Genomic DNA, 16,887 nt, shown 5'->3' on the forward strand with positions numbered 1-16,887 from the left:
TTTTAATTTTCTCTCTCCTCTCTGTCTCTAATTTTTTTTTTTTTTTAACGTTTGAAGATGCCAAAACAAGCCACCCATCTCTTCTTAACCCTCACGGGTTTCATCATCAGGTTATGGGTTTCCCTCATTTCCTTTTCAGATCAATCCATGGTGATTTACCTAAGAAGTATCCTCACATATTCATTGAGGAGGTCACCAGCAATGTTTGCCACAAAACCCTAACTTCACATTCTTCTACTATTACTGATAAAGATGACAACTTTTCTAGTAGTAGAAGTAGTGGTAATACCAATCTTGATTTAGATTGTGAGAAACTCTGTAAAATTCTTTCCATGAATCACCACCACTGTAGTAATAGTACTTCTTTCAAACACACTACTGATACTTACAATGCCCTAATTGAAGGTCTGGGCAAAATCAAACAGTTCAAATTGATTTGGGATATAGTTGGTTCTATGAAGGTTAAAGGTTTATTGACCAGGGAGACATTCGGATTGATCGAACGAAGATATAGTCGAGCTAAAAAACCCCATGAAGCAATTGAAACATTCCAAAAAAATGGAAAAGAAATTTGGTATGAAACAAGAATTATCAGATTTCAATAGATTGATTAGTGTTTTAAGCAAGTCTGGGCATTTTCAGATTTCAACAGACCTTCTCTCTCTCTAGAATCTCTCTCTAGATCTGTTCTAGAGAGAGAGAGAAAAGAAAAAAAAAATTTAGAAAGAGAGAGGAGTGAGAAAAGAAAAAAAAAATTTATGTTTGAAGGTCGCCGGCCGAAAAATTTGCCGGCCGACGACTTTCACTGGAGAAGATGATGAGGTGTCGAGAAGATGAAGTGGCAGAGAGAACAGATGAGATGGAGGAGAACTTTCAAAAAAATGTATTTTGTATTCCCCATAAAAATTTATTCCCCGGAGAATTTTCAAAAAAATCTGGATTCCCTCGAGAATTTATTCCCCGGAAAATTTTCTTTATTTCCCAAAGCCGCGGCCTTTTTTTTTAATTTGATAGAGAAAAAGGTAAGAGATGGAGAAAAAGAAAAATTGAAATGCCAAATGTTTAGTTTTGATATTTCAAGTTTGACTTTGTATTGTCATCTAACACGTCTAGATAAATCTCTTCGGTGGATTTATGAGATAACAAAAACAAGTGATCGAAAGTTAAAGAGGTGGAACATAACTAACCTACTAAATACTTAGAAGTCAATTGTGGGGGCTTACAAAATAATATATTTGAGTCTTCAAACATTATAGCCCAAGTCAGGTCTTCGTGGCCTCATCAACCAAAAAAAGAAAGTGAATGTCCGAGATGGGAATCGAACTCACGACCTTTACATTGTCATTAGGCAAGAAGCCAACCAGCCGAGCTAACTTGATTTAATGTTCCTCAAAGGCTTTCTCACTGTATATATAATTTTTATATAAAACAAATTAGGAAAAAGAGGCCCTAGGGGGAGGGGAGGCCGGTGCGCTCGCACCGCTCGCACCCCCTCACCCACGCCCCTGGAATTATCGCATATGACTCTCAAAGCAAATTTATCACAGCTATGACAACCACTATTCGAGGAAGAAATGCAGAAGAATGTGAAGTAATTAATGCAATCTTATATGACATCAAATGGGCGGCAAGAAACAAAATGGAATATCTCCACATCGAAAGTGATAACATTATCGATTACATTAACCTTCAGCACCAACAGATTCAATGGCAATCAATGGAAATTATAGCTCAAATTCGACTTCTAAAAACGACACTAAAAGGCATTTGATACTCCCACCTACCTAAAGAGGGAAACTTCAAAGCTGATAAAATCGCGAACTGGACTTGACGAAACAATGTAACTCGAGAATGGCCGGACTATCCGGTCATTCTGGGAAGTGTGTAGTTTGTTTTTTTCTTCTTTCCTTTTTCATTTCTTTTGCTTCCTGTCAACAAAAAAAAAATCCTTAACAAAAAAAAAAAAACAAAAAAAAATAAAGAGAGAGTGCAGACAAAGAAATGGAATTTGAGAAAATGAAGGCTAGATTTATTTGTAGACCTTCACTGTCTTATTTGTTACATAGATAATATAAGGTGGGTGATTTGGAGAAAGTATCCGGAGTGCAAATTTTAAAGAGTGAAAAACAAATTTTTTTTTTTTGCCAAACACATCCTCCTGCGTTGCTGGCAGAGAATGACCGGCCGACGACAAGTCTCTCCCTCCTCTTTATCTCTCTCCCTCCTCTTTCTCTCGACATCCCTCTCCCTACTTCTCTTTCTTTCTCTCTTTAAGTTCCGACGAGGGGGAAAACTCCTTCGCTGGAACCCTTTGTCTGGAAAATCAGACGAGTTGTCAGTGAAGGGGAGAGCCCTTTCGCCGGAACTCAGAGAACACGAAATAAGAAAGAGATAGAGAGAGAAGGGAAAAAGAAGAGGGAAGAAGAGAGAGAGAGAGTGAGAGTGAGAGAGAGAGAGAGAGAGAGAGAGAGAGAGAGAGAGGAGACAAATTTGGTGGTGGAAATCGCGGACGTTCATGGTGGATGTCGCCAGAGTATAGGGGGTCGCCATAATTCTTGGTTGAGGAAGAAGATCAAAGGTTGAAGTATTTGGAGGAAATAAAATGTTCCAAATTTTTTTCGTTTCCACTCAAAACTTTGTACTCCGAATAATTCCTTATTTTCCCAGATCACCCCAGATCACCCACCATAATATACCCCTCACGGCATTGGCTTTTCCTGCATGATAGGCTCTGACAAGAATAGGAGTAAATAGCTAACATTAGCAACCAAACCAAGGCCTCTCACACAAAATACAAAGAGACAGAATAAGCTACTACATTTTTTTTGCTATCCGGTTTAACCTCACCTCATAACATATTGAAGATAAGCATTATTCACAAAAATTTCAAAATGAAGTCCCTAGTGGCGGGGGACCTACGCAGACGTCCTCACGTCCACCCGACATCCCCACTACACGGCCTCAAGAGAGACGTGTGGTTGTCTAGAGTAGTGAGTAGGAGATTCAATGCGCTATCTCCTCTACTTGTAGTCTTGTGTCACAGACTTGTAGGTCTATCCGACATAATTCTCAAAACATACGGGCCATAGTGTGGAAAATAAAATCCTAAAATCTATACGGCGGTATGGACATAATGCGACACAACACCTTATGGTCCCAACATACGAGCTACGCTCATGTCGTCCTGTGTGAAGCTTCCTTGAGTTATAGACTCTGGTCCGTCATAAAAGGTATCAACCATTATGCCAAGGACACCAAACCACAATGTAGGATCTTGCAATCTAGTCTCAAACTTCCAACAGATACACATTTAGCTACCAACGTACCATCAAGACATCGAACATAAGCACCCCATTTGCATAAGTTATGTTCGCTCCCATATATCAAATACAACAATCTGATCCATTGAATAACTCAATCCTCCCAATGATAGGTGCTAATACACAACACGACAAGGCTAAGGCACGTGAAGATGTAACGCTTGTCAAAAGGTAGGCTGTAATAAGCTAACACCACGTATTATCCCAGGCCATGTCCTAGAACGAGGGAACTCGTTCAATATGCCACACAGACATATGCTAGGCCGACTCTAGGGGTTACACTTATAGTTCATTTTCGTGCACACCTGCTAAGATGGCCAAGTCGCGACACCTAACCCCATAGTCACGGTATTCTCTAATGTGTGAAGGCCCTAAACTTGTTTAAGCCCTGCCCTCTCTTTGAGTTGTGAGTTGTGACCTAGCTACTGACTCAAGTATTTTGGGGCTTTTCGCTGTGAAGTTATTATCTGTGTGGATGCGTTGGAATTAAGACTAATAACTTTTCAAACAATTAAACCTAGTTTCAGAAAATATTGAAAATTAAGTACTTCCCGTAATGTAAAAATACCCTCCATCTACAAAATGCCACAAATGCCTAAATCTATGATTTTGATGTTACTTATTTGTGTGGCTGTTATCCAACAAATCACGTCTATTCTTGGGTCATCACACCACCTAATAATTATTTCAATTTTAGCTGAAATATTGGTATACTCCGACTCCCCGATGTAATCCCCCTAATAAGATAAGGTGTAGTTTGATCTTTTCACATCTTTGTAAGATTGTGAAAATACCAAAATACTCGTCTTATTAGAGCATCTCTAATGGGACACTCAATCTCTAACACTTAGAGTGTCATATGTGACTTTTTGGAGTTTTTGTTAAAAAACCATCTCCAATTGGGATACTTTGTTAGACACTCTAAAACTAGAGTGTCTCTATGAGAAAGAAACTCTAAAACTAGAGTGTCTCTATGAGACTCTCTACGTGTCACTTTAAAATTTACACCAATAAAAACCTTTTCTTTTTAACTACTGTTCCTTATTTAATTTAAGAGTGACATGTGCATTGAGTAGAGAGATTTTAGAGATCTCCATTGGAGACCAAAAAAGAATAGAGTGTCTCTATATTGACACCTAGGAAAGAGAATCTCCATTGACTTGACAACTAGAGTGTTTGTTAAAGCATCTCCAATGGGACACTACTCAGTCCGAGACCCACAACGAGTGCCAAGAGAGGCATAGGGCAAGAAGAAAAGGTCGGGGTGCCTTTAGAGGCACCCTTTCATTATTAAGACCTCTACTATTAATTTGGATTTCACATCTGCAAGTTGGTGTGTTTGTCTTATCATATGTTAAACATCTGAGATGACAATTATCATATGAATCACGACCTGCACCGACTCTCTCGTTTTGATCAGTAAGTGATGATATAGAATATCTAAATTATGCATATGCATGCCTAGATTAAGTATATAATGCATGAAACAACAGTTAGGACTATACTGTTGACAACGGTAGAATGGAAGAGGCGACAAATAAATATTCCTAGAGAAGATAACGGTTGTATATCCCAGTCGGCACGACCCAACAGGCATCATCTAACTATATTATACCACTATCACTTCTTCCCTTTTTAAGTCATCCAAGACCGTTTGTAAGTGTGCAATTGGACATTCGAACAAGATCAAAAACTCAACTCTCTCTCTAGGTAACACACAGGAGGAAGGAAGAGCCCTAGATTACAAGCTCATATAAAAGTAGTAAATTTGTCTGGTAAGAAGAATGTAACATCAAGTACTGAACTGTAAATACATACAAGGACTATACAATGACTAGTCACTCACTCCATATTTATGTCAATTAATATATAGAAAGAGATGTTATGTTCTCTACTGATATATCTATGTCAAACTTTTAATTTATGTACATAAATAGGTCGATAAAAGCTTGCCTTTGTTTTCCATGTTTACATATTGATCGAGATTGAGAGCACCACCACACTCTTACTTACCATTGCGCAGAACCAACCCTTCGAAGAACAGGATGTGATGGCTTTCGTTCCTTTCCAACTGGTATCACATTCTTCATGAGCTGCATTTTTCCGAACCAAGGACTTTAGTTTTCTTACTACGGAAAAATAACAATTACAGATTACTCAATCTCTTAGACAACTACTCGTTATATATTCACACCTCATCGGTTTGAGAATATCTATAACAATCAATAAAAGGAAATCTGCATGCGTACCTGATGATACCTTTCCTTGTTTCGCTCAGCCTGCAAGTCAAATTTAAGGTTAGTACAAAATATTACTGGAGTGTTTCATAATAGAAATATTGAACCGAAGATTAACGACATTGAAACTAATGAACGGTAAACAACGTTACAAATTTACAATGCCCATGTTTAAATACACGAAAGATCTAGATACAGTTATTAAAGGTAAGAGAAGTTTCCCAAAAAACATCTCAAGTTATAGCCCTCGTGGCTGTACGGTGGTGCATACAGATGTAATTACTCAATACGCAATCAGTGCATAATTACTTGCATGACAAAAACTAGATAATATATCTGTAGCTTATCTGGGCAGAAGATGTACTAACAAGTAGTAGCAAATAGCAATATATAATTAAGTAGCTCCTTCCATGAGAAGAGTATAGAGCCTTATAGAGTTCCATGATAATCATGACGTTTCAATAACTTGACCTTTGTTCATGTACTAAATGAACAAACATGTTGTAGTAGAACACAAGCGCTTTAGGATGCTCAAAGATGTACTGCTACTGTTTACGCATATGGAGGAATGGAACAGGAAGGTATGAAGCTTCAATTGGTTTAGAGTTAAAGCAACGAAATGAAGATTATCACATTCCTATCAGTTATAAGTCTTTCTGAAAACGTATAGCTAAAAGCAAGGGAATTAAGATGAGCTACAAGAATTAAAAGATTAATAACATAATGAGGCCTCAAACTGCAGCAAAAAGTATCCCGTTGATATACTTTCTATCCTTCTCCCAGTTCCACTTTACTTCATTTCATAAATATGGGATTATGCTTCTTCACTCTTTTAACCCAAACAGGAGCGGCGAAAGAGATGGAGATGAAGATGAAAGATAAGAGGCCCACTGAACTTCATCGAAGTAGTTGAAGTTCACAACCTTCCTTGGCAGTTGGAAGCGTGATCTACTCGGGATCAAACATGTGCTGATCCTCAATCCCCACAAATCCTAGCCAAGTAACTCGGCCAGGTTTGCACTAACTTTCACACATTATATATATAGATACAAATGTATGTGTATGTGGGTATACATAATATATGTATATATATTTTACGATATATAATTTAATAATCTACATCCTACATGTTTGAGTTTGTCTGAGTTACATTGGGATAACTAAACCGACTCATGGCGTGAGCCTGGCCGATCAAGACCAAACCCGAGCCCAGATGCACAGTTACATTCAAATTGAATCGGAGATTAATTCCATCATCAAAATTATTATGAAATATAAGAACGTAAATGATGGAGGGCCGAGAAACTGGCCAAAATGGCGCAGTTAAATCCCACTTCAGGGTTTCTATTTGTGTTTTATTTAAGATAGTAACCAAGTTAGATGTTTCTAACTTGGTTATATTAGGAACCCTTAATACTTCTCAAATAAGCCTAGCAGATCCTTTAAAATGATTGCTTCCTCTTGTTTCTTTTCATCTCTGAATGAAACCCCTGGTTGCATTATTTTTATCTTCTTCTTTAAGTTCTTGTTGTTTACTTCCCTAATTGCTTTATCATCTCCACTGTCGCTTTATTCTAATATCTTCTAATTCATAGCTTTAGTTTCTTCACTGTTTCGCTGCGTTCTACATCAATAAATACAACTCATTTGCTAATAAACCAGGTAAGCTTTTGTGCATGACCTACTGTAACTTATGTCTTAAGGCATTCCTAAGATGCTAGTCCCAAATAGACATTGTTAAAAGCTTGACTGAAGTATCAGTTAAAATTCTGATCCAAGAAATTCAACTTTAGGTCGTAAAATCCAGCCAAAACCTAAAAAGCCTCCTTCTAGTCAATTCCTTCATTTCGAGTAACCTACCATGTATACTTCTACTTTTCAATCTAACACTCTTAACGTATGATTCCTCAATAGACCCTCTACCTGTTTTGAACTATCTATGCTGGTGGCTTCAAACAAAGATCGGGGAAAAGTAGGTACGTTTCGTGGATTAATTTGGAGGTAAAGCTCGTAAAACAAATATATTTCATTTCCATTAGGAGAACCCAACTCCATAGGAGTGGGCAAAAAAGGTATGCAATTCAACATTTATCTAAAACAAAAAACTCCAGAAAAGATCAACTGGAAACACCTGTTCTTTGAGAAGTTGTGCATTTTCCTCCTCGAGTCGAGTAACTGAAGATTCAAGCTCAACTGTGTAAACCTACAAACAAGCCATAGAAAACACAAGAATGAACTTATCAGATTCGGAGGGGATAATCAAACAAAACCAATCAAAATCAAAGAAGAAGAGCAAGATTTATATACATATTTCCTTTCCCTTGACCTAGCAGCAGATTCTCTATTCTTAATCATTCTCTTCTGTCTTTGTTGAGCAACTTTATCCATAGGTTCTTCAATAACCCGTCTCTTCCCCCTTCCTACTACTCTTCCTTCCACATCATGTCGAAACCCTAAAATTGTTCCCTCAAACCGCTGTTTTTGAACAGGAAATCGACCATCCATTGATGAATCAACAACAAAACCAGTAACTGGTCCAACAACATTAGGATTTCTCACATCTTCTACTTCCATTGCTCCATGCGACGTCAAATAATCTTCTAAAGTAATTTCAGGAAACACCGTTTCTTCTCCTTCGCTTCCACCACCACTTCTATTCTTTCTCTCACTACCATTGTTCGTTGTGATCTCCTTCCAAACTTCATCAGCAGTCTTGTTTGACAACGAATTTCCTCTTCCAATTAACTTTGGTTCTCTTTCACCATTAACGCCAGGAACGAACTCAGTCGCAGAATTATCATTATAAATGTTTCTAAGAAACTCATCAACGTTCATTGATCCCAAATTCTTGCTCTGTTCACCTTGAAGATCACCAAATTTGAACGAATAAGAAGAAGATGGACGCCCCTGATCCGAATTTCCCGAAGTGGAAGAAGATGCCATTACTTTAGACGATGCCATTAGTTCCGATTACTAACGTCCTTGATATTTTCACCCTCTCTCGCTAAAATTCCAATTTCTCTCTCTTAGGGTTTCGATTTGGTTCTCTTTCGTTTGCAGAGTTTGGAGAGGAAATAAATTGTCGAATCTCTTGTGTGCATCTGTTGAACGTGGATTTTGTTGAATTTATTAAGAGAGAGAGAAAGAAGACAAAGTATCAAAACCAGGAAACTATGAAAAAACCAGAACTGGTTTCTGGTTTTGTATAAAGTGGTTTTGAGATGGATTTTGGCTGTTTACCATAAAAGGAAAAAAGGAGGTGTGGATGGGATATGCCCATGAAGGAGAGTATATGTGTGGTTGAATACTTGAATTTGCCATTTATGGGTTACTAATTGAGTTAGGCGAAGGTCCTCGATTTTGGGCATAAAGAACAATTTTGAGGGTCAACCGCTGGTAGGCCAAGTGGTTCCAAGGTGTTGACATAAACTCCAGAAAACCCTAGAGGTTTCAGGTTCGAATCCCAGAGAAGGTGGAATCTTTGGTTATTTAATTTGGGATTATTAGGGGCGTTAATAATGTAGTTGGGATTTAGGCCATTGTCTTGTTAGGCTATAGACCCGGTCTCGTTTCAGTTTGAGTGGGCAGTTATTGAGCGTATCACATCTTTGATGTATCAATCCCAAATGTAACGACATACGTAGATCGTAGACTTCCAAAAAAAAAAATTTTGAGGGAATAAATTTTGTAGAGAATCCTTGTTTTTCTGTACACTCTGAGAAAAATTTTATTTTTTAACTCACAGATTGACTTGATCATACATTGTCTCCTAATCTTCATCTTCTCTATCACCCTCACCACCACAACTTCCCACCACCACCATTTTGACTACCATCGTCTCATTTTCCCTCTCATCTCTCACTATCCCTCTATATTGTTCTCATTATCTATGTTTCTCGATCTATCACTGTTTCTCTCTCTATCACTGTTTCTCTCTCACTCTCTCATGGTTTCTTGATTGATCTCTCATTATTTTGTTTTCTCTCTCTCACACACACACACACATACACTGTTCTGGCGAAAGGAAGTGTTCCATTCGCCAGAACCGGACCTCGAAGAGGGTTTTTGGCAAAACCCTTCGAGGATTTCGTGGGCCACGAAAAATTTCGTGCATACAAAATATTTTATGGCCCTGACAATTTCGTGACCACGAACTTTGTGATCTCCACAGAAAGATCTACACATACTGCAAGAGAGAGATGATGAGATAGAGACTACGAGAAAGAGAGATAAAGACCGCGAGAGAGAAAAATAGAAACTAATCTACAGAGAGATATGTCTACAACGAAAGAGATGAAAGTAATCTACAATGAAAGAGAGAGATCTGGAGTGAGAACGACAAAGAGATAGTCAATGAGACCGAAAGAGATAGTGAGAGAGAGATAAAGATAGAGAATGAGAGAGAGAGAGAGAGAGAGAGAGAGGGAAGAGAAAGAGAGAGAGGGAGAGAAAAAGATGAAGATTAGGGGGCAATGTTTGATCAAGTCAATTTTTAGATCAAAAGAAGAATATGCCCTCTAAATCTATTTGTTATCGACTATTCTTTATGCCCCGAAGATTTTTCTTTATTCTCAAAGGCGCGACCATTTAGAAGGGAAAAACATAATTCATGGGAGTTTTTTTTTCAAACCAAAATATCACTCCACATGCGAAATCCTGTGAAATCTATGGATTTCCACAATGCATTATGATCATTATGAGCAATCATAATGCAATATGAGAAAATCCTATTTTGTTCTCCAACTCGACTACAAATCATGTTTCCTAAATAAATTTTTTTGGGTTATTTCCTTAATAGCCCCAAACTTTGTGACCGGTTTCCTGTCTAGCCCCCTACTTTGTCAAAAATACCCAGATGGTCCCCTTTTTCAGATTCAGTTATAACATCGTTAACTAGTCATCACCTCTCTCTGCCACCTCATCTTCTCACCACCTCATCATCTTCCACGGCGAAGGTCGCAGCCCGACCAATTTCTGGCCGGCGACCTTCAAACATTAAAAGAAAAGAATTTTGTTTTTAAAATTCTCTTCACTCTTTTTAAATTTTTTAAAAAAAAACCCTCCCTCTCTCTAGATCTGGTTCACCTGATCTAGAGAGAGGGAGGGAAGGGTTTTTAAATTTTTTGTTTTTCTTTTAGAGAGAAGGAGAGAGAGAGAGGAGAGTTTTAATTTTTTTTGTTTTTTTAATGTTTAAAGGTCGCCCGGCCGGAAATTGCCGGGCAGCGACCTTCGCCGGGGAAGATGATGAGGTGCGAGAAGATGAGGTGGTAGAGAGAGGTGATGACTAGTTGATGGTGTTATAACGGAATCTGAAAAAGGGGGCCATCTCGGTATTTTTAACAAAGTAGGGGGTTAGGCAGGAAACCGGTCATAAAGTTGGGGGCTATTTGGGAAATAACCTTTTTTTTAATTTCTTGTAATAATACTTCATGAACATACATAATGGGTTATGAACAACCCCAACAAAAATAAGTTGTTCATAGTACGTTATAAGTAGAAAGTACATTAAGTCTGTCTTTTTTCCATTATCATTTGACAAGTTTTCAACGCTTTCGATTATCAATATTGGAGGTGAGATTATCATTAGTTCATCATTAGTGTCGTTTCCAGGAAGAGAGAGATAAAGCATGCCATCATCTGATTAAGCTTCCTTTTTATTTTCTATAATAATAATAATTGTTATATGTATTAAAACAAATTCTAGTTTTCGTTTGACGAATTCATTTGCTCATTTATCTATATAACAAAACAAGACTTGTTTTGCTGACTGGGACAAAATGAATGCTCCCTTTCGCTGACTAGGATTGCACATGAGGTCCACTTGCTAATTAGATAGAATGTGTCCTTAGCAACATAAATTTGGTTGTCCAAATTCACGTATTTTAATCAAAACCTTTAAACTTTTGATTAGTTTCAAATTTAACCATTGATTACTTGATTTCATCCTTCTTAAAAAATGATATGTGGGGAAGGGGTCATTTCAGTTTCCCCATCCACGTTTTCTCTCTTTACTTGGTGTGACCTTTCATGGGAATGCACCCGAATTTCGATTTCTTCATATTCCGTTAATTGAATTCATGTCAATAAATCCATCTTTTGAAACCATTATTCTCTATTTATTTCTCAAAATACATGTTATCTTTGATCATCCTCTTCTCTAGACCTACTCTTTACTACGTTTGTTTGTTCTGAGTTTTACATCTTCACAATCTTTACTTTTTTATATTTTTTTTAGCACAATCTCTATCTTATTCGTTTAATTTGTTTTTTCTTACATTGAAATTTTGCAATTGATTCTTTCATTTTTTTTGTTTATCGTGTTTGTTGCAGGTGTTATATGAACTTGATTGGGAATTCGACCTTGAGGTGTATAATCACAACCGAATTGTATTTGCATATGTTATTGTTCATTTTTTCTTTTATGGAGCTCTCTATTTTTGTATGGTTGTGTAAGGATTTGAAATATCTACAATAATCCAAACATGGAGCATATCATTCTCTTCATTAATTTGGTTGGGAACTCGACAAACTTCTGGTATACAATCACAACTGAAATATACTCAAAAGATGTTTCCAAATCTATAAGATTTGGAATAACTCTTTACGTTTATGTCACTTGAAATTTTCCATCATTATATATGTCCCTACTTTGTGTATTTGTAGTTTTATAAGGTTGTGTTCTTATAAAGGATTTGCAAGCTCTTCATGAGTCTTCATAGGAAACATATGATGCTTCTTCTTTAGCCTCCTTCCTTCTTTGACATACTTTTTCTTTTCTTCCATATGATGAAGTGTGTACATATTATAATCTCTTTCTATATATATACACATTTTGTTAGCATTCCTGGTCGGCCATATGACTCACACATTCAAGGTGGGAAAGCAATAAGTTCTCTACGGTGTTTCCAAAATAATGCTTGTTCAATGCCTAAAAAAAATAAAAAAAATGTTTGTTCTTCTTGTTCATGTTAATTCTAGAAAAGAGGATTCAAGTTCGCTACCACAAAGAGAAATCCATTCACATAAACGGATTATAAATCTATCCTCAATTTCAAGTTGAGACAAACTCTCTATTTGTACTTTATGTCCTCCTAATTTTTACACTGTGTTTATATTCCTAATTATCTCATTTGATATTTCTCTCACTCTAATTCTCCACAAAGTTTATTTTTCGTTTACACCCACATGCTCCAAAAGTCAAATTCGACTATTAATTGTTCATTACTTTTGTTCTGAAGTCATTATCCAATCTTAAGTGTCTCGAACAAGGACGATATATTCACACCCATGTTATTAAACTGGTAATGTTAATAACATTTATATTCAAAATTTAATCTTCAATGTTTTTCAACTTCTAACGTCAAAAAGTGTTTGATGAAATGCACAAACCAGATCTTGAACCATGGACTATATTAATTAAAGGTAAAATAAATTGAGCCTATCTTTGCACCAACATAAAGCCTTGAACACATGGCCTTTAGGTCAGAACTTAGGTTCATAACCACTCCGGCCAATGTTCTTGGCAATGGAGCCTATCTCGATGGTGCTCTGTTTGCTTGTGATAAAACGCCATTTGCATGGGTTCAACCTAATTAAGTAACACTTCAATTTAGGGTTATATGATTTATGGTTTTTTTTATATTCAATTTGTTTATTCACATGTGTATACCAATTATGAATAATCATTGATTTCCATGTATAACATGATATATGAATTGGAAACAACAAAATGTTTCTCGTTAGCTACAATTCCAAAAGTTCCATGACCACCTGAGGAAAATTACCAAAGGTCTTAGTCACCACTTTTCGTCACCATCAGCATCAAGAAAGACGCTCGACTAGCTAAGTATGTTTATAAACTTTTATTTCTTTTAAGGTACAACTTTAATAAAAACCAAATGGAGAAGAACCACTTATTCCGCTTCATGAACACATCCATCAATTGTGTAACAAAATGTACATTCTCAGAGAAAGAAATCCTTTCATCTTCGTAATAGTTCTCAAGCAATTCGTAGCGAACCAAATCCTAAATGAAAGTGCTCGTGCCGAAGGCACGAGTTATGCCTAGTATTATTACATAGAAAATCTTTGGAACACTCTTTTGATATATAGTTTGCCACAATTTTGTTTTTATCTGATCGAAACAATCATATTCGTTTTTAGGATTTATTTTTCTCTGTAGATATTTTTCATAACATGTTATGAACTAGTTGCCTAACATAACAGCATAGTTTATTTTTGTTGTTGAAATATAACAACTATATAGTTGTTAATAACATGTTATTTCCACATAGGCCATTTTTATCCATGCCTCACTGAATCAAAGGCATGGGTTATTTTTGTGGTTTCCACATTTTTGGCCGACCCTCTGTTTTAGGGATGGGATTCCATTTTTGGACCATAGGATGAATTTATAACCCAAGGTGGGTGTAAAATTATTACTAATTTGACACAATAAACTATATATTGGAATATAGTAGAGATTACATTAATGTAATTTTAGGTGATTTTCTTACGTGTTCTGGGAATATACAACATCGTCAAAAACATCTTGGACTCTGAAAGTCATGTAGACCTTTAAGGCCATACTATCAAGTCTAAACCCCTATAGTGTTTTGGTTCTGTTTGCTTGTTGGATTATTATTCACCGTTCTTGCAAGCTTCCTCCATGACCCCTTGTTATTTACATGAACTATTCGTTCAAATTGATCTAGATTTTCCTTCATTTCTTCATCCATGATTGCTCTGTTGGAATCGGAACCGATTTATGATCAGTTTTATTAGTCAAAATAAGAAGATGGATACACCATTGTATTCATCTCGTCGAGCTCTTCAATTTAGAGTCAAGAATCGCTCAAATCCGATTTCGGATGAATGAGATATGCTCGATCAAAATTTTGATGGGGTTATGACTTGATTTAGGCGATTGGTGGGACCACTTCGGGATCATCCAAGGGATGACGTTTAGTCCGCCTTTTGCACTCAAGATCCAACAGATCTTATTGCAACCGTCGCCTCCCTTAAGCCAACTGTCACCAATAGTGTCCCAAATCCAACAGACACGTCCCTAAAGCATGTATCCATTCAATTCCTATTTATTTGACTCAAAACATCTCCGAATAAAGATCTGTTTTTTCCATGAGATTCGTACTTGTTAAGAGTCCATTCCAGAGCACTTAGAAAAGATAGTCAGTTCAAGTTAATGGGTCATTCTCTACAAATAAGTTCATATTACTTATAAGAGTTCGCCAGACTTTCGATAACAAGACGTACCATCTATACTTCGAAAGTGTATTCCGTTTTATCCTGGGAGACTAACACCATTACTGTTGGTACTGTATACAGGGTGTATATTGTCTTAAGGTAAGAGGTATCCTCGACTCTGAGTTAGTAAATCTTCTTACTATTTTCTTTAGTTATTTATTATTTTTTCTTCTTTCGATTTTGCTTAATTCAAAGAAATAAATCTAGTATCTGGAAAGCCAGAATAAATTGACATGTCTTTTCTCTAAGAAGATTCGAAGAGTCTTATGGTTTATCTCTCGTTGATAGAATGAATAACCAAGTATATCTAGACAAGATTATTGTGTTATAATGGAACACCGAAGACAACATGCTCCTCCTTCTTTTTCCTTCACTACCTTATCAAGTCGTTGAGTTTGCTTTCCATTTTGAATCTCTGGTTTCCCCACTTCAACTTGGTTTTGGTCTTCCAAAATAATTCCAGACTTCCTCAATAGCTTAGTTTGAGTATTGCATTTAGAGTTACCCACTTCAGTTGTCTCTTTGTGATCCAACAACTCTTTTACTAAAGGCTGCTGTTGTGCCCAACTAGTATTTAAGTTGGAGTTACCGTTGGGCCTAACCTTAGGAGGAACTCGACCCACATCGCTCTTAATTATTTCTCCAATTTGATTGTCCTCTTTATCGTATTCTCTTATTTTTGACCCTAGTGGTATTTTGGAAAATTTTGATACAAGTCTAGGATGTGGAGAATCAATCTCTTCAACAGGATGGGAAGTTACCAAATGTTTTCCTTGAGAGGTCTCTTTTATCCAATTCTCCACAATTTCCTCATTAGAGAATTTATGATCAATTTTAGGTAACTTATTTGGGGTTATGTAACTTGAGATTGCCACTATATTCTCTCCCATTTCCTCAACTGATTTTTCGCTTGGAGTTGCCTTTGTCTCAGCAGAATATCTAATTTTCTGTTTAGGTTCACCTTTCTTTCCTAAAGTAACTCCATCTATAGAAGGTATGTTGAGTGTGTTTCCTGATTTACTAGATTGGGGCAAATCTTTCCTTATTTCTGTTGATCTCACCGTTCCTTCAGATTCCGATTGGTTATGGTTTCCCTGCTTGCCGGTGTAACGAGCCCTGTATTCTTCTCTTGAATTCCCTCTGAATTCAGCTTTAATTGAGTCGTTTAATCTTGGTTGAAGTAACAACTTTGCCTTTTTTTGGATGTCTTCGGACCAGCTGTCTGAAATTGCATCTCTAATGTCGGACCGAGTATGACAAGTCTTCATGAAGTGTCCTAGTTTACCACAATAATGACAAAACTTATTAAGTTTTGGGTTATTTCCCTAATGGCCCCCTACTTTGTGACCAGCTTCCTACCTAGCCCCCTACTTTACGAGAAATGCCCATATGGCTCCCTCCCGTTATAACACCGTTACTCTCTCTCTTCCATTTCTTTTCTCTCTCCTCCAACATGTTTTCTCTCTCTGCCACCTCGTTAAAACCTGCCAACTCATCATCTTCTCCGGGAAGGTCGCCGGCCGACCAATTTTCGGCTGGCGACCTTTAAACCTAAAAAAAAAAAAATTTCCTTTTTTCATCTCTCCTCTCTCTCTCTCTAAAAAAAAAAAAATTTTTTTTTTTTTCACCTCTCTCTCTTAACTCCGGCGAAGGACTTTTTTTTTAGGTTTAAAGGTCGCCGGCCGAAAATTGGTCGGCCGGCGACCTTCCCGGAGAAGATGATGAGTTGGCAGGTTTTAACGAGGTGGCAGAGAGAGAAAACATGTTGGAGGAGAGAGAAAAGAAATGGAAGAGAGAGAGAGTAACGGTGTTATAACGGGAGGGGGCCATATGGGCATTTCTCGTAAAGTAGGGGGCTTGGTAGGAAGCTGGTCACAAAGTAGGGGGCCATTAGGGAAATAACCCTTAAGTTTTTCGTATTTAATGTCGATTTTACACTTCCTTGAATCTGTTAAATTGACAGTAAATTCAATAGGCAGAGCTTTGTGAGTATCAACTAGTAATCTAACTCGTGCATACTTTCCCCATTTTGAGACGTCTTCATCTGTTATTTCGTTAGTAGGTCC

General features: G+C 37.1%; 1 protein-coding gene across 1 annotated transcript; it reads right to left on the minus strand.

Annotated features, from left to right (window-relative positions):
* Nucleotides 1-5,075: 5,075 nt before the first annotated feature.
* LOC147567216 (bZIP transcription factor 12-like) lies at nucleotides 5,076-8,843 on the minus strand. The gene is made up of 4 exons (XM_086653822.1): nucleotides 7,865-8,843; nucleotides 7,689-7,760; nucleotides 5,570-5,599; nucleotides 5,076-5,413 (listed from the first exon to the last, which is right to left on the minus strand). Exons 1-4 carry the CDS (start codon nucleotides 8,516-8,518, stop codon nucleotides 5,330-5,332), a joined length of 840 nt encoding a protein of 279 aa, XP_086509948.1. The 5' UTR covers nucleotides 8,519-8,843; the 3' UTR covers nucleotides 5,076-5,329.
* Nucleotides 8,844-16,887: the final 8,044 nt, after the last annotated feature.

Source organism: Eschscholzia californica, unplaced genomic scaffold, assembly GCF_041429995.1.
Source record: "Eschscholzia californica isolate CP2 unplaced genomic scaffold, dmEscCali1.0.p SCAF_1, whole genome shotgun sequence".
NCBI lineage: Eukaryota > Viridiplantae > Streptophyta > Magnoliopsida > Ranunculales > Papaveraceae > Eschscholzia > Eschscholzia californica.

Coding starts and splice junctions, on each gene's coding strand:
- LOC147567216 (XM_086653822.1), bottom strand. CDS start 8,518: ATGGCATCGTCTAAAGTAATGGCATCTTCTTCCACTTCGGGAAATTCG. Junction 7,761..7,864: donor GGTCAAGGGAAAGGAAATAT/GTATATAAATCT, acceptor GCTTGTTTGTAG/GTTTACACAGTTGAGCTTGA. Junction 5,600..7,688: donor CACAACTTCTCAAAGAACAG/GTGTTTCCAGTT, acceptor TTTGACTTGCAG/GCTGAGCGAAACAAGGAAAG.